The sequence below is a fragment of the Chelmon rostratus genome, chromosome 3 (genome assembly GCF_017976325.1).
Source record: "Chelmon rostratus isolate fCheRos1 chromosome 3, fCheRos1.pri, whole genome shotgun sequence".
Taxonomy (NCBI): Eukaryota; Metazoa; Chordata; class Actinopteri; order Chaetodontiformes; family Chaetodontidae; genus Chelmon; species Chelmon rostratus.
Window position 1 is genome coordinate 21,934,045 of NC_055660.1, and position 26,131 is coordinate 21,960,175.

General features: G+C 43.3%; 1 protein-coding gene across 2 annotated transcripts in view; it reads left to right on the plus strand.

Annotated features, from left to right (window-relative positions):
* The first annotated feature begins 8,218 nt into the window (after positions 1-8,218).
* pkd1a (polycystic kidney disease 1a) overlaps positions 8,219-26,131 on the plus strand; it is a 61,583-nt gene continuing 43,670 nt past the window's right edge. For both annotated transcript variants that reach the window (XM_041965815.1, XM_041965825.1), the window contains exons 1-4: positions 8,219-8,619; positions 24,527-24,598; positions 24,708-24,776; positions 25,817-25,888. In XM_041965815.1, coding sequence (XP_041821749.1) covers positions 8,345-8,619; positions 24,527-24,598; positions 24,708-24,776; positions 25,817-25,888 — 488 coding nt within the window. In that variant the 5' untranslated portion in view covers positions 8,219-8,344. The remainder of the gene's footprint in view (positions 8,620-24,526; positions 24,599-24,707; positions 24,777-25,816; positions 25,889-26,131) is intronic.

Sequence of the window (26,131 nt, forward strand, 5' to 3'; positions counted from 1 at the left end):
AATAATCAAATACTGTAATGTCTACTTGACATCTAAGTAAGTTGGGGATGGACTCAGAAATGTCTGAGCACTCATCACAGGGGAAACACACACAGTCCGTCCTGACTGTCTGCTAAAGTCTCGTACCTTGAGGTGTTGCAAGATGTGCACTGATGCCTACAAGGTGCTGTTACTATCACAAATTCCATCCATTCCAATGACTATTTCTACTATTGTGATTTAGAAATAGGTCGTAAGTCTACGTATGAAAAGTAGACTTATTTTCAGGTCCTTTGTAATACACCATTAGCATGCTTAATTACAGTGTACTTTAATTTCACTTGATTTTATGTATATTTATGTGTATGATGATAGTGTGTTCTAAATGCTGATGAATCATTCTTTTCACTTCAGTACACTTAATGTTTGCAAAAAGTTGTGATTTTCTACTTTTATACTTGAAGGTGACAAAATTAGCATGAAGTGTGATTAGTACATTCTTCAGAAAGCATAATATAAGTGGAATATATTTTTTCCACCTGGGTATGAATGCGGAAACTGTTGGCAAGGGACAAGATTTTGGCATCTGAAGTATTCTGGTTTCTGTTTCCGGTAGCATTGACCAATCATGAAAGAGCGAGCTTTGACTGCATGCAGGTGGACAGTCCTTTTGGCTAAAATGCAATCTCAGAACCCATCTGCTGCTGAATTTAGCATTTTATTAGCTGTTTTTTAAATTTCATCTGCATTCATATGCAGACATCTGTTTACAGAGATTATCCAAAATCTTACGTTTGCCTCTCAAGCAGCTAATCAGACTGTAAGCAATGACCGGCACAAGGAAGAGGCAGTCTTGGCCTGAATATCTGTTAAAACCCCAAATACTGGCCATTGCCCCCCAGGGCCTAAATCGCTGTCAGACGATAGCTGATGGGTTCGGAGACTGAGCAACAGGAGGAGTGCTGATGAGTGTTCTTGCCACAAGAGACTCACCTCAAATGCTCAAACGTCTGTATTGCTGTAATGTCAGTGAAACTGGATAATGAGTCCTTGACTGGCTCCTTCAGTTCAATTAGCGGATGCTTTTGTCCAACGCGACTGACATTTATTTCCTCAAACACACATTTAGAGCTATTTGGGACTTAATGTCTTGCCTGAGAGCACTTCAGCAGGAGGGGGTGAGGAGTGAATGCTATAATTAATGTCAAACCTGCTCGGCCAACTGATCTACAGCTGTCACTCATGTGGCACCTGCAAATGGGCTGACAATCAAAAGGTGCTGCAGTGGGGAAGTTAGCAACTGAGCACCAAATATTCTGCCTTAGTGAAGATAATTAGTCTTCATATTCTGCTGCTGTTTAGGAAGACAGGTGAAAAAACAAGCAACCCAGTGCAGATGCAGATTTGTTGACAGAACAAAGTAGTGCATCATCAATGAATCGCGCCACAGTGTGAGGAGTAGTACAGAGAAGCTCTCAGAGCTGTCACTTACTGTAGTAGATGAACCACTGAACCAGATACAAAATGTCTCTCCCGCTTTTTCTCTATTTGCCACTTTCCTAAAAAACAAGATAAAGATGGTGATATAATTGACCTTCTTTCTTCCTCGCCAAAACCCAGCTTGAATCCGGTTGAAACGATTTTTTCCATTTCCATCCCGTTTTTCTAAGTTTTACCCTCAGCCAGTCAGCATATCACTCTGTGTATTCTGACGCACATTTTGGATCCAGGTGCCGATAAACCATTTTCTATCATTAAAAAAGACACATTTAAGTGGTGTGCAGCTTTGGCGGAGGTATGCTCCCTCTGATTTCTTTCTGCCTGAGCCTCTTTGTGTGAGTCTATATGTATTTCTCATGGCTGGTCTTGATTGGCTTGTGCTCACCGTTTTTTATTGGGTCCAAAGTAGGGGGCCTAATACTGGAGGTAAAGCACTTATCTGCAGTTTGGCCTTGGTAGGTCCACTGGATAATAATACTTCCAAGTCTTTGTGAAGCTGAATGAGCAAGAACTGCTTTCTCTTCTTTTTTGTATATTCCTATTGTGCAGCACAGACTGGCCTTATACTCTGCCAACATTTGAGAAAATGACCTTTAGAGTTTACATTTTAAAGGGAACATAAAAGGTGCAGCAACACAAACACCGATAACAATCAATAAAATACATGCTGTAGCTTGGTGGTACAACATCACATCATTTTGACGGTTAAGTACATGTTTACTGTATGAAAAGAAGTATGCAGTAAGTTTCTCTGACTTACAGAGTGTCAAATGTAATGCAAGCAATAAAACACAGTAAATACAAGACATGTTATGTTTATGTTGCAGTCTAACATCACATAAATGATCAGAAAAATGGAGACTCATTTATTCCAACACAAATTCCTATAAAAGAAATCAATTTGTAATTTCAAAATGTTGTTGACACTGACTTCTGTGGTCCTGGCTGAGGCTTTTCTTTGCAGTGATGCAGAACTGGTGGCTCTCTGGAGTGCTTCTGTAAAAACAGGTGACGCGGACATTGGATGACTGTGATTTGTCTAATGTGACGACGTCGGCTGAAAAGCGTTCTTCGAGACAAGTCACGGCGAGCTCCGACAAATCAGCAAACAGGAGGTCAGAATAGAAAAGTGGTTATTGCATGAAAACATTAATCATGGACAGGCTATTTGCAACTGCAAGGTTAGCATTACCAGAATCCCCAAAGTAGCTGAAAGTTATAAACGCCATTTCACAAGCGCTGCTCACATGCAGATCGCAAGTGGCGGCAGGTGTTTCAAATATATTTGTCCCTCCATTTATGTAAATGAGATGGACAAAATATCAAAACATTTTTCAATATTATGCAGTCCAGCACAGCACCACCACAAAGTCCTCAAATAATAGCAGTAGCTATTGTCCTGCTTTGCATACCATCATATGGATTTTTCTATGTCGAATGTCTCTAAGGGATTCATGCGCCCACGCTCAGCGACAGCGAAAGCAGAAAAAGAAAAACTCCTCAGAACACACTGTACATGTGAGGTACCAATGCACACACTTGGCTCAGCACACATGGAGGCTGGGTAATGAACGTCATTTTTCCACCTGAGGAGAAGCTATAGCAGATCTTATAGATGGATGCTGAGGTGGTGCTACAACACAATGGGAGCTTTAGCGGAGGTGTACTATCATCCATCTGTCTCTATTCACTCCACTTGTTGTTATTAATAGATAAATACAGAGGAGAATGTGTTCACGAGGTCTCTTTCAGCAGGCAATCAAAAAATCCCCAAATCTAATCACATTATTTCATCTTAATCAGTTTTTGGGGGCCTGACAAGCTGCCATGACAGTATTTTTCAATTGGGAAGCAAATATTAGTTATTATTATACTACAGTAAGAGGAACAAGATCAATGTGTCCCATTTCGACCTGGGCAATACTTTTATAATCTACTACATTGGTGGAAAAAACACTCATATTTCAAAAGAAGCAACACCATTGTTTAAAAATACAATTTGATAAACCTAATTCAGTTGAAATATTGTATAGTATGTTAGATATTATTATTTATGCATTAACACATAAGCAGTATTTTAATGTTGGTGGAGGTGAAGCTCATTCTAACTGCTTCATTCTAATAGTTTGATCTGTAGCAATGCAACATACTCTATGAACTGATCACATGTTTTGAATGTAAAATTGTGATCTTCGAAGTAACTCCAGCTAATATAGCAGGTGAAGCAGTGCATGTCGTGATGACCTCTGGTGGATTACTGCCTGTTATTTGACCTTGGTACATTCACTAAATAATAATACCTCCAAGTCTTTGTGAGGCTGAATGCGTAAGAACGGCTTTCTCTTCTGCACAGTTTGTCCTGTACCGTGTAGGAGACCGGCCATACTCTCAATGCCGATGGTTTTGTGCTGACAAAAGTCATTTTTATTTCAATGACTCGACTCTGCTGAGAAATGTTAATAAATTCTGCAGTCACTGGTAACTATCGCTGTTACATAAATGTAAAGAGCACAATGTTTCCTCCTGAAACTTAGTGAACTAAATACAAAGTAGTATAGAAATGTTACCTCAAATGTGTATGTAAGTGCTAAACTTGAGTGGATGTGCTCACTTTCCACCACTGCACTCTTCATTTCTTGACCTCTTGTAGGAGTCTCATTCCCCGAGATGGGACCCGCTGGCTGGGGGGAAATGAAAGGTTTTTGTTTTTATATCTGCACTTCCTTTTCACATGAGGTTTATTCTTCCTCTAACCCTCTCCTGGCTTCTGTCACTATCCTCAACTACTCTTCTTCTCTACTGCGTGTCTCCATCTCCATCACCCTCTCCAGACCCTCCTCACTCTCTCCTTCTGCATTCTGTCCTCATCCGTCTGCCCCTCTCTCCCCCTCTCTCCCCCGCTCTTCCTGTAGCCTTACAATAACACAGACAGAGGCCTCAGTAAGTGCTGTTTTCCTGGCCGCGCTGGAGGACCCTCCCCATAACCAAACAGGAGCTATGCTCATTTTACCTTCACCCAGCCCAGACTGGACCAGTCCAGGCCAGACAAACACAGAATACGTTTCATACTTATGGACAAACTGGTTGACTGAGCCAGCTCCACTGGCCTGTAATGGTCAGTCAAAACGAGAGGAACTCAGCACCTACTGGACTCACACTTATATGCATATGGAGATGCTGGGCGGCCATAATCCATATATGCCAGAGAATATATTTTAATATGCTACGTAACATTTAAGATAACGCTTTACTTTATGGGTTCCCTATTTTTTTCCTAGAATTGAACTCATATTTATCTGTAAATTAAAAGGAAAGTTCCTAGAAAGGAGCACATCATTTGTAGTTATGTGTGGGAAAAATGACAGTTTTGTCAGTTGTTATGCCTATAGTCTTGTAGTCAGGGCACAGGAGGTCAAAGGTTTGTCTGCAGCATTTAATTCCGCATTAATTAAGTTTATAATAATACATGAATGATCAATGAATATTTGGGTAGAAATAACATTCCGGAAATCAAAAAGGGCTTATAAACCCAACACAGGTACGAATGTAGCATTTGATACAAATGACCTATTTCTTTCCAAGAAACTTCCAGGAAACTCTGGACAAGTAAAATAAAGTGTCAGCTTCATCCTCATCAGCCTCAGCAGTACTTTTTTGCTAATTACAAAATGTTAGCATGCTATCACACTGGAGTAAGATGGAGGCCTGCATTATATATTAACACATTGCAGCTGCCGAACGTCAGCATGTTATTGTTGTTAGCATGTTAGCATGCTAATGGTAAAGCCTAAATACAGCCTCCCAGACCCACACCAATGGCTGTGTTGTTACAGTTTGTTAAGAATCAGAAGAGCAGAACCGCACAGATTCATTGATTACCTTTAACAAAAGCTAACCGACCTGAACATGCTATAAAATCAATGCTTCCTCTTCAGGGAGCTTTCTGGTCCATGTCTACCACTCTCAGTTTTCCTGTGCAGGATTTCTCTTTTCCTGACTGAGATGATTGATTGCTTGCGTCTCTGTATAATGTGGGTTTGTGAAGCCCTTTGAGACTTGACATGAATTGTGTCAGTTCCCTCCCTCCTTGTATATAAGAGCGCCTGAAAAGCTCCCTATAGAAACTGGCTCTGTATCTTTCAGAGACGCTGCACTTCAGCATGTAAGGGGTTTTTAGCCCTCTACCAATAATTTTGTTTTCTTTAGTCTTTCTTTTTAAACTTATCCCACAGTTTAAAGGTAGTTTCTTGTCAAAAAGCTTCTAATTTTCACATACTCTTCCTGCACATTGTCAACAGGCGGCCAAACATCACAAATTTAAACTGTGCAGCCAAACTTTGCTCAGACCCACAGAACTTTATTTCAAATCCAGTCAAGATCCCAGCATTTCAACAGATAGCAGATATGTTGAGCTGAGTTTCGGGGCAATGCATATCAATGAGGCACAAGCTTTTTAGAATAGTTCCATTTGATTTGATGATTCAGCCCTAAAAAGCACACACTGAGTCGTGGCTTTGGATATTTCACTCTAAGAATCATGCAGCTTCAGTGCAGAGCTGGAACAAACTGACACAGATTATATGAGCTACAACTGAAAAATGAGCATTTTCTGTACCGTTGCATTAAACTGTATGTTATGAAATAGTAGAAATTGATTACAGTGCAGTCGTTCACTGAATAGTATAAAACCATTTGAGTAATTTGGCCTAGAACATTTGGTACAGCCCCTCTTCCACTCACACATGTTCTGCTTCTCAGATATGAACTCTGCAATGAAACGGTGCCAATGAGGATAAGAGAGCACGAGATTTACTGCGGGACTCTTCTTTTCTTTGTGCAGAGCACCAGATGCCTGCAGGGAGAATGGGTGGGCCCCGGCCAAGTCAAATACCCAGGAAACACCTCCAACACGTGCCCTGCACCGCTCCAGGAAATACTGCAGAGAAGAGCCGGGAGAGGAGGGGGCCCTGTTTACTAAAAACGAAAAGATGTGAAGTTTTACAACTGTCATTTCACAATCCAGTCACAGCCGAGCAGTGTCATTTCTACACTTCAGTGAGATTCTGTAGCTGAGGGAGGCCGCTCTGCAGCTACGACTCTGAGATTTCTCACCATTCACCTGAAAAATTCAGATGTTTTCTGAACTTTGTACTTTGATGTTTTGTCTTTTAAATAATTTAATCTATGCATAGTCGAGATTTTGGTTACAGGGTACAGGGTACAACTTTCATCAGCCTGCATGTAGCTCCTCTCATGCAGAGATACTGAATCACACACACATACACGCACACACACTCACACAATGATGCTGCTTTGGCAAAATTGCACAATGGTTGGTTTGCCAATTGAGAGTCTATAAATGTAAGTGAAGCTGAATTGATTTGTCTTGAACTGAATTTAGAAAGATTCCTTGTTCACTTGACTCAACAACGCGCTGAGTTTCTTTTAAAGTGGTGTAACGTGGCCAGAGAAAGACTTCAAAGGAGCGCTAGCAGCTGAAAAACCTCCATGCCCTCTGCAAAGATCTCATCTGAGAACAGCAAAGGGGGGAAAAAAGAAAATGGTCCAAATGAATGGCACAAAGTGCTATGCCTAACTGAACAGCAGATAACGTCAGGTATGACGATATCTGGTTATTGTAGACAAGAGGAAAAAAGATGCACTGACAATGCACAGTGTCAGTTTGTGTGCCATTAGAAAGACATAAAGGTGTTGAAGCCCAGAATAGAGAGAGCCTGTCTACTCTGTGTTTTATTGTATCTTGTGGAATATGAGATGGGGGCCCTGGATGTGTCTGCCCCTCTGGTGTCTGCACCAACCTAAAAAAGACCTTGTTTAAAATATATAATGCAGCAGCTTTAAGGGGATGAAGCATGTGACTAACTGGTGAAGTCAGCGTCGGTTGATTAGGGTGGGAATTATATATTCATAGGATTTTATGGATGAAAAAATTGCACCTTGATGAATGTTGGATTAACGAGTGGCCAAATCAGCCTGCCTGTACCCTGGAGCCCAGACCCTCAGGGTCTCCAATGGCCAAACCGAATGTCATTTAACATTGAATTTGCTGACTTAATTGGTTTGTAATCAACTGCAGACTTTTTTTGGAATATGTGGCTCCTGAAGCACAATATCAACTGAAATGTCAACGGGCCTTTGCATTCTTATTCATCCTACCAGGCTTGTGTCAAACATACATGATACATATTCCTGAAGAAATCATGACTGCAAACAGGGGGTCAACAGGAGTCTAGTTTTTGCTTTGAGGCTCCCTAGTGCAATAATGGCTATTCTAACAGAAAGAAGACCACTAATATACTGGGTAGACTTGATTAAATATGAAGACTACACATAGATTTATGAACTTCTTTCTTTATTTTTGTACTTTTTGTAATTATTCTGATTTATGTGAAAGTTTTGTTCAGTACAAACCTGAGTAGATTTTGTGTCTCTTGTTTTAAATGATTTTCAGTGAGAGGAGACAGTGTTAGTGTTAGTGTGTGTGCAGCTGCCTCCTCCTGAGGAGAGGAATGACAGCTGTGTGCCAGCTCCTAGCGGCGGAGCAGGGAACTGCATCAAGTGGAAAGAGGAGGAGAGAGGAAGTTCTCCCAAACTTTTTTTTTTTTTTTCCCTGAAAGGATTGTGGAGAGGCTCCGTTAGATTTTCAGAGGAAGGGGATCCGACCAGAAGACTAAAGAAAACGCAGGGGGAGATAACGGCGTGAAAAACTCATCCCTTTCCCGCTTTTGTCTCCTCACATGAGAGGAAAGACGGACGCGTGTGTGTGTCTTTGTCCCGTCTCTGTAGATCCTTCCCAGACTGAGAGGACTTAACACCATCAGAGGCGATGCGATGTGAGTGAGCTATGCCTTGTGGAAATGGACAGACTTTATCCAAGCGAAAACATGGCGTCTGCGTCCCGAGGTTTAGCTTCTTTCCCAGTCTGCTTGTGGCGCTCTGCTGCCTGGAGGTGTGGGGCTCCGGGCCGCAGGGGGACGGCGGCAGGACATGCAGCCCCTGTCCCGTTAACTGCAGCTGCGAGCTGGCGGGGCCCCAATCGTCCTGCGTCGTCAACTGCTCCAGCATCGGGCTGGAGAGGGCCCCAGCTGCGGCGGACATCCCGCAGGCCACCAACGTGCTGTAAGTAGAGTGTGTGAACGGGCTGAGCATTTCACCCGCTTTTAACCCCATGAAAGTGAAATCAACCCTGATGGGGGTCACGCAAGTTTGATGACATGGCCAGAAAATAACAAATTACTTCAACCTTTTCACTCTATTTGTTTTGTTTTTGGCTCTCTGGCCTCATCTATTCTCTACTAGTAAGTGCTTTATCATGTTTGTATTTACACCACTTCACTCTTACACCGAGTTCATTTCACTTCTTCTTTTCTGTTTGTTGTTGTTCCGCCCCGAGCGGAAACAACTGGTCGATTAATCCATTGGTTGATTCACAGATAATAAATCGGCAGCTGTTTTTTTGATAACTGATTAATCAACTGACTCACAGTTGAAGCAGAAATGCCAAATGTGCACATCTGGAAATCGTCCACCTTTGCGTTTTGGACTGTTGGTCGAACAAACCCAGCAAATTGAATGGGTTCAACGTTGGCTCAGGGAAATTGTGAAGAGCACTTTTTTTACAAGTTTCTGCCATAAATGATTAATGGAGAAAATAATTGTCAGATTAGCCTGTCATATGAAGAATGGGTACTTGCAATGATGCACAGGCGCTCTGACAGATGTGCTGATTGGATTAATGCGGCCTTGAAAACCTTGCACCAAACCAGAGCTGTGCACCATCTGAGGACGTTAAAAATAAAAGGAAAAACTGTGTCAGTAATATTTGAAGAAAAGCAAGCAAAAATGTGGGTGCACAGAAGGGGAAAAAAAAGCGTGGGACTCTCTATACTCTGTGGTGACCTTTCCCGTGTGGCCCGTTCAAAGGCCACAGTGAAACTGCATGTGTGTGTGTTTTAGCGTGTGCATGTGTGTGTCTCAGGTTGGTAGTGTAACTGGATGTTGGAAGTCACCAGAGAGGGCAACCTGGCGTTTGTGGTGCAGATCAGTCTTCAGCCTCTGGTGCTGCTGCAGCGAGAACATTCTGTTCTGCACCGACGGAAGACATATGTTATCAATTATTTATTTCCCCTCACACTACCTTCTTTTATTTAACTGAAAGTCTGACCTTCTATACCAGGCTTTTAATCATTGAGCATTACTTTGGAACTTGGAGACTGGACTAAATAGGCATACGAATATCCTTTAAAGCATTTAAATGAGGGTTTTGATGCAAGCGAAGCTGCGCTGAATCCTTCACAATAAAAGCCACCGTGCATATCGGTGATATTTGTTGTTGTTCTGAAAGCGTATAAACCTCCCCTCTCATCTCAGCAGGCTCCTTGATATCACTTGACATTTAGTGAGAGTATTTGCATAAGAGAGTTCGAGTGTTCTGCCTGGTGCCACGTTAATCGCACACAGACCCTGCAGCAGGATCTGTCTCTAATCACGTCAGACTCTATTGCAGCGCTAATTGCATCAGTCTAGATAAACCTCCTTGGTTGTACTGCGCCAGCAGAAGCCGTACGTGGAGGTGGCCGACTGTGAACATTTACTGTCCTCACTGATTTGGCCTCCTCTCTGCTGCTCCCACCCTATAGACAGAAGCGTGGAATTCAAATCAGATATTTTGCTTTTAATTAACTCTGATTTCATGGCCGACCGTGGCAGGAAGTGACATCCAGCCAAGATCCAGCGGAGAACTTAACAGTGTTCATTTTTATAACGCTGCAGGCGGTGCTCGGCCATGTATTACCTATCCACTCATTAATTTAAAAGAATTGTGAGAAAAGGTCATTTGGTTGCAGGGACTTGTCTGGGTAATAGGTAGAGTGTCTGAGCAGAGGTGAGAGTGCAGGACTTAAAGATGAATATAGAAAGATAGTGAGCCCTCCTAAAGGCATTTTCCTTACTGTTTTACCGTAGATTACAGTTTGCCTGTTCATGACCATGAATCTTTAAAAGGTGCATTCACTGCTTGTCTTGCAGCAAGTACAGCTGTCAAACTGATGTTTTCAGAATGAGAATAAGGTCTTTATAATGGTAATTATATAAAAGGTTGCTCCATGTCTGTGCTATTAAGGGTTAGAGATATGGCCCAGAGTTTGAACACAAAGGTAATTTGAGCCCTTATTCTTTAGGTTTTCATCTCCACAAATATGAATAGTGAATGACAGATTGGACGGTTTTCTGTCTCTGCGGACTCGGTGCAGTTTGTTATTGGCACTGTTCTGGGTGAATTTGAGACCTTGGAGCAGAAAACACACAGTGGATTTTAACAGATCTGTCCTTTAACCGTTAACAAGGAGGGATGCGGTAAATGAATGACAGCGGTGCTGCTGGTGTTAGCGTGTGTGTGTGTGTGTGAGTGTGTATGTCACCATATGTGTGTGCACGCCATAGCCAGACATTCGCCTGGTTGGATCACTCGCTCAGGTGGACTGTGTCTGAGAACGCTGCATAAGCCTGAAGGTTGCATCGTGTGCCAGCACGACTCCTCTGCTGCTCACAGACGCAGCTTCTCCTGCTTTGACGACGCCAGCATGTACAAGACGCCATCGACGGGGAGAGAGTTGAAGCAAATACTTCCGCTGTACATTCTTGATAATGTTGCAACTGATGGTTGTTTTAATCATCAATTAATCTGTTGCCTATTTTAGGTTTGCAGTTATATTCTCACGTTTGATAAACTGGAACCAGAAAACTGACATTTTTGTTTGAAAATTGACTTAAACGATTAATTGATTATCAAAAGATCTGCTGCTTGATGTTCTGTCGATGGATGAATAGATGAAAGGTAGCCAGTGTGATGCTGTACTGTGGATCAAAACGTAGATTTTGACGGACTTTGATCAGAGCTCGCTCTGGTCTGCGCTCGGCTGTGTGTGTATTCTCAAAGTAAAAAGTTGTTGCAGTGCTGCGGGTCACCAGAATGTTTAGTTTAAGTATGGCAGAATTTACCACTCCACACTTTAGCAGACGCAGGTGCCGACTGACTTCATTTATCTGATCAAACGAAAATTCACATGCATTTCCTGAGGCAACACGATAAAGGCTGAATTCTGATGTTCTGTGAATTTCTGCGGTTATTCCTGTGTGTGAGAGAGAGGGGACAAAAGATAAGGCATGATTGATTTATTTCTGGATCTGTGGAATTTTCATGTGCTTCATTGTTGTAAAAATACATTCAGACCAAGGCAGCGGCCGTTATTTAGTCAGCTTGATGTGGTCTTACGCCTACATGGACATGGATATTTTTTAAAACAGGGATTTTTCTCCTTCACTATCAAAAGAAATCCCATCCACACAAGAGCTGTTATATGAAAAAAAATCTTGCATGCCGAATCAATAGATGGTGAAGCAACCCTAACTCCAAAGCCATGAAAGCCTGAAAAAAAGCTGTTTCCAGTAGGCTACCTGCAGCTACAGCTCCAGTCCTACCATGCCTAGTAAACAAAGGAGATAATGGTGCACACTCTGACGACAAACAAACGATATCAAGTTGCAAACTGTGTTGGCACAAGTCGAAAATTCTGTTTTCTCTGTCTACACGTCACCTCTGCAAATGAAGTTTCTGAATATCTTCACCCTGGCAGGAGTTTGTGTGCAGATAAAAGGCAAGGTGCTCAGAAAAAGCTGCATTTTGAGAAATACCCTTTTACATATGGAGTAGGGATTAAACATGCTCACATATTCTGTTTGGGTTTTCATGCTTGTTTTCTGTGTAATGTCACAAAGCTGTTGCCAACCACAAAACTGTCCTGTAAACACAGTTTTCCCCTCAGTAAAAAGCAGCAGATTTCCATGTGATGAACTCAAAGTTTAGACAGGAATAAAACCTGAGAGAAAGGACCTGAAAATAAAGTGGAAGCAGTGCTGTGCTCTCCTCTGTGCCCCTACCTGGCCCCTTATGAAAATCTTTTCAACACGCCCCTGGTAAACAAACTCATCCAGTGGTGGCGAAGTATTTTAATATACTGCGGATTGCAATTGGAGAGACGCATTCCCGCTGCACACCAGTCCATCTGTTCCAACCCACACACATAATAAAATCTCTTCGCACTTCATACGGACGGTTTATGCAACTCTGAAGTCACTTCTGGGAAATGCTTGCGGAATGAACTTTTTTAAGTCTCTGCAGCCTTTGTTTAGTATGCAGATTGCTGTGACACGAGTCACAAACGCACAGTGTCTGTCCCAGGTCAGCAGGCAGAGAAAGTGAATGAGAGATTCTGTCGACGTCTGTCTGCCTGAAAGTAAACAGCTACAACGTCCAATCAGTTCACAGTGGAAGACAAGGGGCTGCTGTAACTGTAACTTCTTCTTTAATTAATATCATCATTAATTATGTCAGATTTCACCCAACATCCAAAGTGCATCCAACGTGTTGTCGATGTGTTCACTTGTTAGATTACAGTATCAAGAGAGCCCTGCAGGTGCATTACCGGTGCTGAGAAACAACCGTGTAGCCTATTGAACAAAGCTTAGTTCTGTGTTGTCGGGCCTGAGCCAGCTGTCCTCTGTCCTCGCTGGATTTTAGCCTCAGGTACTCGGGCTCAGCTGTGCTTTGTTTGTTTGCTAGGTTACTATAGGACTACTATGTTAACATGAGCTCCTTTCACAAGTAATTGTCATTTCCCCCATAAAAAGCCCATGAACATACAGCAACGATGAGATATTATTTCTTGGGGGCATACAAACTGCAGTTCCTCAAATGGTCTCCTCAGGCTGGTTCCAAAAGTGAGTCAATCCACATAGACCCCCCCCCCCCATATTAAAATACTCAACTTTACAGCATAAATAAACATGTTACAGCCAGATAGAAAAACACTTTTGCTCTCCATGGCTAATTTCCTCGTTCATGACAACTGCAAATGCTTCTAACCACAGACAGTATAAAAAGTGGACTGAGTTTCCAGATCTGAGAAGTGAATCCCACGCTGAAGTGCCGTAAACCTGCACTCTTTCTGATGGCCAGTGGGGGGCAACACCACAGAAAAAAGGAAGCGTTATTGTATGTAAGATCATGAAAAAATGACCCTATTTCTCACTTGATTTGTTACCTCAGTAAACATTTTCCAGATGAGTTTATGGTCTCAATCGCTCGTCCTTTTAAATACAGCACGATGCTCATTTTGTTAATTATGGACCCATTTGGAGTGAAATAGTCAATAAATCAGGGTGTGCTTCAGGGCATGGCAACCTTGTAATTGACAAGTCACCACCATGGCATGTCGATGGGCTCTCAGTCGGATCCAATCAGGATGGAGGTGTTGTGATGCGTATCCTCCCCAGTTCCATCCCCTCCAAATATGGTCATAATGCCAAACTAACTCACATTTGTTTTGTCTGGATATCCAGTGATAGCAATATTTTCATACATACTGATCATTTACACTGTTTCTAGATGAGCAGGTTTTCCATTCAGATTGATTGGAAATGTGAAAAGGAGTCTCATTGTATACAGATAATGAATTTAGTAAAGAAACTGTTTAATACTGTATGCAGGGCAAGTAACAAAGTCAAGTAACTAAGTTTCTGTATGAACTTTCCTCACGTCGTTGAAGCTTGTGTCTTTCTTAGGTCGTGCGGCATTTACCTGAACTGTAAACACACTCATGCTCTCACACACCACACGTCCGTCCTCCTCGGGAGAATTTTGTTACCATGGCGGCCAGACGCATACACACACAGACACACTGCAGGCGTGGCGATGTGCTTTTCAAACAAGTCTGTATACAGGGAGCAGCTTTGGCTTTGCACTGGGTCATGAGGCTTCGCAGCTGTCAGACAACCTCTAATTCTCCCACTTTTGCCTGCGGTTCTTATCTCTGCTCCTCTCCTCGTCCAGAGGTGGTTATCATCCGTACAACCACCTATACACACACACACACACACACACACACACACACTGACTAATGTGTGGGAAAGGAAAGATTGAATGTACGGACCATATGTGAGGGAGAATTTGTTGTGTTACCATGGCAATTGTGAGAGGGCCATAAATAAGAGAACAAGGGAAGAAACAGGGAGAAAAGAAGAAGAGGCAGCTCCCATGCTGCTCTCCTCCTCTCTCTCTGTGTGTGTGTGTGTGTCCATGCACTCAGTGATTATTAACTGCTGGTAACAGAAATGTCTTGGTTCATTATTAACCCACTTAAGTGGCGGTGGTGGTTACACAGCGGGCTGAAGAAGGAACTCATTTTCGCAAGAAGGCCTGTGTGCTGTGTGTGAGCACATGTACTTGCTGCATAGTGAGGACCAGAACAAGTTTTTAGTTTGGCCAGCAAGGATAGCAGTACAAGTGTGTGTGTGTGTGTGATGCAACATCCACTGTTGTCCGTTGCCTTTTGAAGTTTTAGGAACTCTTTTAAGTTTGCAGCGCTGCGGCTCTTTTCTTGCTAACGACGCAGCGGACGTATCTTGAGCACATGCGGGCATCGCTCGCACAGTTGGCTGCAGCTCTTCCTGCCAAACCTCTGCCAGCTGTATTGTGTTCATAGGCAGACGAAGCAGAAGAAGAAACAGATACACAGGCTGGGTGCTAACAGGGCAACACAGAGAATAAAGCACAGGTGTTGCAAAGTGCCAGTTGTCTTGGTTGAGGGTTTGTTTTTCATACCTGCAGAGGAAGCGATTTTCGTGGTCCTTCACTTTGAAGTAGTTTGAAACTAACTTGAAAATTGCCTGAGCTGGATGTTTCAACCAACTATGAAGCATGACTTTGTAAAGCTTCTTCTATAGGTTTTGTTGACTGTTTTCACGTCAGTCCTCCAGCTGTATTAGACACCACCAATCACAGAATTGGTGCCATTAAATTACCCCAGAACATGAAATATGCAGCCACATTAGCCACCTTGTTCACACGCTGCATTTTAAGAGAAGGTTTGACTGAAATAAAGACCTGGAAATGAGCTGAGCTAAAAATGAGAAATCACACTGACGTTCTTTAAAGTGAAAGCCTGTTGAGTACCAAACAAGCAACACAACAGAGAACAGTGGACGTGGTCGGCTTGACTTCATTCTGTTAGTGACAAATTTCCACAGTAAAGATCATCTTCTCACATCACTTTTTCAGCCGTCACCACTCTGCAGTTCATCCTAATGCTCGGCACGTTCCAAACCGCCAAGCTTTTACCAAAATGCATCACTAATTACCTACACAATGTATGAGCTTCATAGCTTTGAGGATTTAGCCACATTCTGGGAAACCTGGGCAGAGGAGAAGGAGATTATGCTGCAGTTTCTACGGATGCTTCGGGAGGTATTACCCTTGGAATCCATTGAACCTGCTTTGAATTCAAGCCCACCACGGCCACTTTCACAGCCCCCATTTACAACTGCCTCCAGAGAGTGAGTGCTTGATGCTCAAAGCAAGGCTTTCAGTTAGAGTGTCACTTCAAAAAAAAAAAAAAAAAAAATACTGGCACTCATGGTGCAGAGATAAATGGACATTTAATATGTACAGAAGGGCAGTGTGTGACCTACATGTAGAATAGACGCTGCGCATCACTCATATACAGTATAATGAAGAATGGAAGCACTGAGTGCATTCAGGCAGTGATAGAACACAGAAGGCTGCAGCTGTACGTAAGAGGGAAACATACTGTGAGACAGTTGCAGTAAATAGAGCAGACATGAGTTCAGTTCAAAAGCATATATATTGTTTTAGGGACACAGAGAAACAGGAAACTGATGCTGCATAAATGCTCTAAAACAGCCTCAATACTCTAAACATAACCTCTTAATTAAAGTAATTAATTGTGGTGCACGATTACGCTACACTACACTTGTACCAATTAGCATTGTCAGAAATTAGCAACTAGTAATATATCTCCAGGTGTTGTTCCTGCTGTTGGTGTCAAAATAGGAGGAACTTGACAGGTCGTACAGCTCCGGGTATCCCTGAGCGAGTATAATCCATCTTCAGTTTGGCTGACCTTTCAACTGGCTGTCGTGACGTCCTCGGACCAAAAAGTCCTTGAGGAGTTGATTTGTTCATTCTTGCCACGTGACCTGCGGTGCGCTTGCTGCATTGGAAAAAGCTGAGATTTTTTCCCACCTTGACAGGCGCGTTGCAACAACAGGTGCCGGTTTAGAGTGCGCTTGTCTTGCACCCAAAGGATGCAACATCTGAACGGCCCCTTAAATGACGCATGAACTCAGGGCTTTATGGTAATGAGGTCGTCCGGGGTCGCCAGCATTAGAGATTCATTCAGCAAGCCCAAGCAAGGCTGGCTGCTTGATACTCATGAGGAAAGCACACTTGCAGTTGCAAGAACTGTCTTTACATATTTTTTATTTTTTAAGCTTTCCCTTCCTCCCCCACTAAAAGTCTAATCCCTGCGTTGTATTTGAATGTGAACACAGAAGAAGAATAGAAAAGAACGTAAGCAATAGTGGAGAAATCTGTGGAGACTTTATAAGCTCGAGCTTGTTGCATCTCTTACTAATCAATGCCTCATATATCATTGTTCACCATGCAGCCAATTTAAAGTGTTCCCCTTTGGACCGGGGCGTGGTAGGCAGCGAGAGGGCAGGACAGAGTGGAACAAACTGCTGCAGGTGTTCTCCGCAGAGGAAACGTTTGACTTTTGCACCTGTTTGACTGAACAACTTAACCTGCTGTCTCCCTCCTGTTACTTTAGAAAGAGGTGCAGGGAGTGATAATTGGATTTTGCACCCTCTGTTGATTTATTAAAAGCCAAGACAAAAGCGTGCGTGTGCTGTTTGTGTATGCGACATGTGTCGCAGCCTTGTGTTTGTGAGAGGACTGCAGAAACACGCTCTTCACTTAAAGATATCTCACATTAACATTCTGCCCTGCATTGTTAGCCTTTAAACTGTGGAGTTACAACGCTGCTAAAATTCTGATGTAATGCAAGTCAGCAGTGTGTCTCATTAACATTCAATGTCATGACATGTTAAAAAGCATCTTTTCAATTTTCATTTTTCAGTCAAGGAACACACACTGTCTGCCGTCACCGAACAGGAAATCCAGTCCATGTCCTGTGTCGTTTCCTGATGCAACCTTGCCATAATTAAATGAAAAATGTAACCAAAACATGACAATGAGAATAAGGGCATAACACAAATGCATCCTCCCATTTGTGAGTCCTCAGAGGATCCATATCTGTGGACCTGTGTAGGCGGCAAGTCACAAAAAGACACGTTTGAGCTTTTTTTTATGTCACACCAGTGAGTTTGAAGCCACACATGAAACTGATGCAAGCAGCAAAACAAGCAGCAAGAGAGCAGGAAGCCAGCACGGGAGGCTAAAGGTGACGCGGTGCAGTCGGTCAGTCAGCCAGCTCGTGATGTGGAGCTGAAGCAGTCATCACTTTCAGCACGGATCGCGTCGGCAGCCGACCTCCGTGCTGTCTGGGCGGCTGATGCCTCGCCGATCTCGACGGTGTCGGAGGATTACGGCGTTTAACTGCTTTGTGACACATTTCTCTGCTCACTCCGCTGCTTGCTTGTTCCATTGAAATTCCTGCCGGCTGTGCTTTCTGCTCTCTCTTCTCTTTCTGTTTTCACTTGTTGCGTCAGATTATGCGGAGCTTCCCACGTTTACAAACATGAGATGAATGGTGCTACAGCGCTGCCTGCACAGCCCGATTGCCTGGAGCCAAATGCAAAAAGAAAAAAAAAAAGAAAGCACTTTGTTTCAAGGCTGGAAATATGCATATATACACTCTTTGTGTCAGTTTTACACAGCAATGCTGAGATGTGATTATGTTTTAGGAATCTCAAACATTGTTAAGCTGTGCAGATGTGTGAAAGCCTGATTTGCACCCAGTGTGTACACAGGATGCAGACTTGTCCTTAATCTGCTGTTTGCATGGAAGCAGCCCTGCTCCACCAGTCTGTCAGTGAAGGGAACAGCAAAGAAAAAGTGGCATCACCATGTCTGTGGCGCAGTGGCAAGGTCGCCCAAAAGCCCCATTTACACCTGGTTTTCAAATGGGATCTGTGTCCGGATATGATGTCCAGATGTGTGTTTACACCTGGTATCTTGAATGGTATCTTGAACCCTCGTAGAGATTTCATGTCTGTCCTCCAGAGCAAAACCTGTGGGTGAGGTGGCAGAAAATCAGCCCCAGACAGTTCTGTGAGTTGTTGAGTCAGAGGAAACTTCAGTAACTTTGTAAAGCTCTGTAAAATTCTGAATTATTTGTCCCCTCCTGGGATCTCTGTAAATGTAATACATTAAGTTATTCCTTTCTTTTTATGGAATATATTGTGTCAGTTTGTGCGGGTGTGTTGCAGCACTGACGTTAAGGCTGCTCTGTGACCAGATAAATTATATGCCTTGTTAACAGCAGATCAGCTGCACAGAAGCGTGCAGCACACCCACACTGTCACAGACAGTCATTTCTTACTGTATGTCATTCATTTCCCACCTTTATTGCTTTTATTTTTCATGCACTTTCATGGCACAAAATCAGCATAATCACTAGTTAGAGGGGGGGTTCTTTCAGCTTTGACCAACAACCTATATTTCATGTTAGCTAAAAACAGATATTTGTGTCAGTGTTATGTTGAATATGGATGGCAGCATGTTGTATGGACTACCCGGGAGCCGAACGCAGCGTGAACCAGATGTGCTGCAGGCAGATCCTATCGCGTTCCGATCACAACACATTTCCATCTTATGCTTACTCCTCATCCGGATAATGTGTCTGGATACAGATCGTGTTTTAGTACTAATGTAAGAAGGGTCTCTCTTGTTGGTTTTAGATTCACATGTTAGCCACGCTAGTGATGTGACTCTACGGATCGCAGTGTTTGGCCATCGGACGGTCCGCCTTTTGTGTCCAGACTCGACAACTATTGGATGGATCGCCATGAAATCTGGAACAGACATTCGCGTTCTCCTCGGGATGAGTCACACTTTGGCCGTCCTTTATCTTTTCATCTAGTGCCATCATCATGTCGAAATTTAAGCTTGTCCGAGACCTGATTTACGACCAAATCCTTGTAAAATGAATGACATTCCCTTCAGCCTCAGCTGTACTCTGTGCTTAGTGCTCATAATAATTAAAAGGTCGGCACCACAAAGTGTGTGGACAAATGCATTAATTGAAAAAACATAAACGTAATCTTGTCACTACTTCTTGAAAATATTAGCATAGCATTAGTCGATGGAAACACCCTCATTCACATTTTAATTTGCTGGAAATAAACTGCAAAGAAAATGCAAAGTGTACTTAACATTTAATTGTCTTAGCTTTGATGTCACCATCCTCTCATAACATAAAGGACACAGGAAACCTTGTTTAAAGCAGCAGTTGATTAGTTGATCAGAGTTCAAATGCAAATCGCAGCCCTCCTTTACATTTTCATGAGTGGATTTCAAAAGAACAGGGGCCAGATGTGCAGCCTAAACAATGCACACACACAAAAACCAAGCGGATGTCATTTCCCACACGAAGTGAGTGAGTCTAGGTTGCACGTGAATGTTTAGAGCACGACAGAAAGAAGCTGGTGTGGCTCAGTGTTCGTTTGCATTGATGGCCATATTCAGTGAGTATTTAGGATTTTTAAGCCTCTTAATTGGCATTATCTCAGACACATGTCTAAACTTCACTTTGATTGATTGCTTCTGTGTGCTCAGTTTAACTATCCCGTTTTTAGTCAGGCAGTTTTTTGTGTTTTGCCCTCAGCATGATTTTATTTCTGTGTTTATGGTCTTGACAGCAAATGTTTGTGTTATTGTGAGGCACTTTCTGACTGCTGCCTCAGTATGTTGCCTGATTTTTGGATATTAATGATGGAGAAATCACTATTCACAGGGTTTGGTAGACACTTCAGAACTGACACAGCAGTAGATTGCGGCAAGCAGATGCATCTGCGCTGTTGGAAATAAAGCAAGTGGAGGTGGATGCAGGTCCCTCCATGCCAATATTTACTGAAAACATTTGTTTCCATATGCTACCAGGATTTTTACCATTTTTTTTCTTGTCCCTGGCACTGGTATCCAGTTTTTTGTGTGTAAATCCGTAGAAATAATTAGGGAAGAAAATTCAGAACAGACTTTTCTATTTGATTTAGAATTATGTTCTGAGTTTTTGCAGTTTAACATCAATAAAATATAGTTATTTTCCATTTTTCTTGAAATTATGCTTCATTGAAGTAACAACTAGACGCTTTTTTTCCCTTTGCATGGTCACACCCCACAAGTACTGCAGGCCTGAGACCCATTTTCGGTTCAAACCCACAGTTTATGACTTCAAGATATGTGGGACTCACACAGTTTCGTTTACCAGGAAAAGAGTGAGTAAGACAGTGTTACAGGATTTTTGTTTCTCCTGCATGTATTGACAGCATGTAAAAGCGTGTGCGTGTGCGTCGTTCGTTGAGCGAGTGTGTTAAAACCGCTGCGCACAGCTGCCCTTCACTTGCCAGCTGGACACCAGACAACCCAGGCAGCAGCAGCTGGAAAAATGGACAGAATGTTCTAAAGAGGAGAGGAGAGTGTTTGTGACCTAGCCAGCCAGACTGAGAAACAAAATGTTAGGCTTTTTAGACCAAACTTTTTCAATCGACACCCCTCTCTCCCCAGCTTCTAGACCGATTCCCCTAATTTCATGCCCCCTCTCTTCCTGCAGTAGGGAAAGTACCCAACTGCTCCTGAGACCTCCCCCCGCCACTCATGGCCCAGCCACGAGATGCCGGCTGGCAGCTCTCACATGCAGCAGTGTGGAGGAGAAAGGCTGGCTGGAACAGCAGCCCACAGTGGGACGATTGTTCTCCAGACCTGGCCTGTGTAGCTCACCGCCGGTTCCCCTGGTTTCTCCTCTGCTGCCCCTTCACACCTTCCTTCTCCTCCTCTAGCTCCATCATCTTTAACCCCTCTTTTACTTCCACCCTGCTTCCCTCCCCGTCAGGCTCGCATCGGTCTGCCCAGCCTTTGAATATAAACAAAGCAGCAGAGCTACAGAAGGAAAAAAGGGGGAAGGAAATTGGGAGAAGAGACTGGGGGAGGGAGGCAGCAGCGGAGGAATCAGGCAGGCAGGCTGAGGGGATGAAAGCGACCACAGAGAAGTCTGTGTTTAGTGGGTTAGTGGAGCGCTGGCCTTCACTTAAAGAGACTTGGACCTCTTCACCACCACGCTGCAGCAGATACCAATCTGTCCTATGATCAGACCTACATCACTGTTTTCAGCACCGAACCCGGGACTTTTTTTGATCTCGTTTCTGTGCAGATGGAAGACAGACAGATAGCAATCTTCTTTGGTGGCTTTCTTTGACTTTTTCATTTCCTCCTTCTCTCTATCTCTTCACATTTAGATTTTCTCCGGAGCCCATGCCCGCTCCCCCTCTGTCATTCCCTCTACCCAAGCACAGAGTACTCAGTGAGGACTGTGTGTGTGTGTGTGTGTGTGTGTGTGTGTGTTCTCATCCTCCAGCTCAGAATAAGTGGCACCAGACAGGCCTTATAAGGACCGGTTAGATCATTGGCCACACCGTTAGTAAAACAGAACCATATGTGTGATGTGTGTGTGTGTGTGTGTGTGTGTGTGTGTGTGTGTGTGTGTTTGTGCACAGGCCTATACCTCAAGTGTGCTCTACTGTGTGTACTGTGTGCGCGTGTGTAAGTAAAACCATGTGTGTCCAGAGGTAGCTGAGAGAACGGGAGCCTGTTGCTAATAGACATGGTGAAGGTCACATTATATGGTCATGTTAAACACACACACATGCACACACACACACACACACACACTCTGTCTCTTCTTAATCTCCTCTTGTCTATTCCGTGTCGCCAATAAGGTCCGAGAGAAAGTTTCTTGTATACAGCGGAGGAGTGCGCGCACACACACACACACACACACACACACACACACATACACACATCTGGCTTGATGTTGAGAGCATTACATGAGGCGAGGTGTCAGACTAATGTGCGAATGATCAGCTCGTGGGAGCGGAGCATCTGAATGTTGTCCTGTTTCATCTGCTGATGTGTTTAGCAGAGGAGAGCTCTCTCTCTCTTTCTCTCTCTCTCTCTCTGTCTCTCTCTCTCAGTCTCCATCTTTCTTACACAGCTTGTCTGGAATGTACAGATGTTTCCTTTTGGGAATGGGCGTCCTGCTCTGTTCACACACACACACACACACACACACACACACACACACACAGGAAGAAAGAGAGTGAGAGCGAGGAGAAAGGGGAGTACATTCCCATACACTCACATACACATTTTCCTGTCTTAGACTTTGATTTTTAAACACTCCAGACCAGCAGTATCTTGTCCTCTCTCCCTCCCTCTCTCTCTCTCTCTCTCTCTCTCTCACACACACACACACACACACTGTGACTATCATCCTCTCACACCCTCTGGCTCCTTGTCTCCTGGCTCCTTCCTTTTCTTTTCTCTCCCTTTGGCCTGTCGTCCTCACGTGCAGCCGCAGCTTTGCAGAGTGAAGCCGCTTCACGCAGCTCGACTCTGTCCTGCCTCCTGATTGTCACCTCCACAGTTCATCTGCTGGTGTCTCCAGGTCATTGGTTGGTAGTGTTCAGTATGCACACCTGCCAGTGTTAGGGTTCTATATTCTATATTTATATTCTAATTGCACAGAATTTTGCTGATAAGTAACAAAAATTATTGTACAGAAATAACAAAAATGTCGCCATTACACAGTTTGTCCGTTAGAGACAGAATTTACACTTTTTTTGTCACAATTCTTTAATAACTAAATTAAAGGGATCATTCTTTTTTTTTTTTTTTTGGATAACTAAATTTATTATACTGTGTCTGCTTCCAATTGTGAAAAAAATTTGGCCAAAGGGAATCCTCGTCTGCTGGTTCCCACTGTTCTGCTCGTCCTTCACCTCTGCTTGGCCCTTCTTGTCACTGGTGAAGGAGGAGGAATGCGTGAAAGTGTGTAAGTGTGTCAAACACCTACTATACATGTGTGTGTGTGTGAGAGAGAGAGCAGAACTGAAGAACAGAAGGGGATAACACCTGCCATCATCTTGACACGCGCTGCTGTACACTAGACTCGATAAGCATGTCTATGGTTTCACGAAGTGCATACATGAATATGTGAGTGTGAGGAGTGATGTGTGCACCGGCTTACTCATTAGCTTTCCAGTCATTCACAGGGAGTCATTTCTTACTGTTTAATTTAAAATAAATCCCAGTAACTCACAAACCGCCAAATTAAACCACTAATCACAGATCTATAGCTGGATGTCATCATTCCACTTTTGGTTTCATAAAGACTAGTTTGAAGTGTCATTTGAACGTCTTTTAACTTAAAGGGGCTTTTAAAAAAAACAAAACACAAAGCTTAAGGCTTTCAGAGCCTGTGAAACCAGCCTTTTGTGGTTCTGGGGTGGCTTTATTTTTAAAGTCTGAGAAAATAACCCTGACGATGTCACAGTGATGTCATCATCTTGGGCTTGGTGGCGTAGGGTTTGATCATGCATGCTTCTGGTTGCATTATATGAAATGTAATGCTTTAGCTTTCTTTTATATGCAATTTTCATAATTTGATTTGGAAGGAATTACATCACTTGGGGGGTCCTGGTAGCTGTAGGGTCTAGCACACACACACCACGCAATCATTTTGACCCCAGTTTGAATCTGGCCTTTCCTTTCATGTCATCCCCTCTCACTCCACACATTTGCAGTCACTCTCTCTTAGCTGCCATCAAATACAAGGCAAACAGAATTCATTACCGTATGAGATGATTTATGAGTTAAGAGGAAGTAAGAGGTAAGTTCACGGGCCGGTATAGCAAGCAAAGTATTGACCAGAAACTCCTGTAAAGTTCTCAGTGTTCTGCTCGTTGGCACACCGTTGTTTGAGGTAAATGCTTCACCCTCCTCTGCCGTTGTTGCAATTTATTTCCCAGCACTTACACAATCACATTATCTGGTAAATTTCTCATAACTTCCCCTGAAGCTTTGCAAGTGTGTGTATTTGTCTGCACACATCACGATCATCTTGTCCTCACATGCTTTTCATTGTTCCCACAGAGATCTTTCAAAGAACCACATCTCCTCCCTGGATACCAGCCTGCTAGATCGTCTCACTGGCCTACGAGCACTGTGAGTACGCAGCATGTGTGTGTTCTTCTGCCTTCACCTACAGAACACCCCATCTATCTCCATGCATCTAACTTTAGATGCTGTACACATCTCTCTGTCTGTCTTTCAGCTATCTTCAAGGGAACAGGATCAACGTTCTCCCCAGAGGAGTGTTCTGCTGTGGGCCACTGTCAGTCCTGTGAGTACAAAGTGTAGAGAAGACGAGGACCTGGTAAACCCGAGGTGGAGAGGAGAGGAGTGAGGGAGGATGAGGAAGATGAAAAGAAAGAAGGAGAGAGAAAGGCTTGGTTTAGTCTGGCTTTAAGTAGGCAGAAATCCCTTGAGTAAGCTAACTACACCAGAGAGCATTCACAAAAAAACACACATACTGTATACTGTTCGCACAACACACACACGCACATGCACGCACACACACCAATCACAGCGCGATTAAGTTCAATTATAGCTTACTGCTCCAGGCTCCCACTACCTCCCTCTATCCTTGTCTCCATCTGTCCATCGCTCCCTTCCTCCACCCATTACCTTATTTCTTCCACCCATTCGATGGGCGTTTAAGCACATGTTTGTCAGTGTGTGTGTGTGTGTGTGTGTGTGCGTGCGTGTGTGTGATGAGAGAGGACTCTAGTGGTTTCCATCAGTTCCTTCCAAAAAAACCACCACACAACGGATCCATTATGTAGCCTACTGGATGGAGGAGAGAGGGAGGGAGAGGGAGATTATGAGTGGAGAAGGAAAAGGGAGAAGAGAGGGAGAGAGAGAGAGAGAGAAGCATGGAAACAAAGCAGGCGGGTGGAAAGAGGGAGGTGGGAACATCAAAAGTCTGAATGCTTTCTGTTACTCAGCACTTTAGTTGTTTTTGTTTTATTTATCTCTCAGTTCAGCATTGTGTTATATATCTGAGTTACATTGTTTGTCTTTTGTGTAAAGGGGACGTGGAAATGTCCTTTTCTTTGATAAGCACTAATCTAAAAATCATTTTGCGTGACTGCATCAATCAACTGGATAATAATTCACGAAAAGCAGTTTCACATATTCGTTCATCAAAGACTTCAATCAATGACTCAGTTATTGGCTTCGAGTTTTTCAGTGACAAACCCACAGCACGTTAGTCTTGCCAAAATGGCGGGATCATAGTAATCACCACAATTTAGAGCAAAAGTGAAGGAAAAAGACTTGCTTTGATGTCAACAGTGATTTGTCTGTTTTTGTTTCCACCAGCGATTTGAGCAACAACCAAATCACCACCATAGAAGAAAGGATATGCGACAACCTGTGCAATCTAACTCAAATGTAAGTGCTCACAACTGTCGGCCTCCCCCTGCATCTCTGCATGTCTTGTTCTCTTGTTTCTGCAGCAATGCTAAAAATATGAAACGGTGAAATAAAAAGCAGCGAGACCCTGTTTGGGCGCACGCACGCCGAGATGCATATGCGCGAGCACAAACGTCTGATCACACGTGCTCAAAATAGGCGGCGTGTTTCCAGTTACCTCGCCTACACACAAGATGAATGAAGCTCTATTTTCGACTGGAG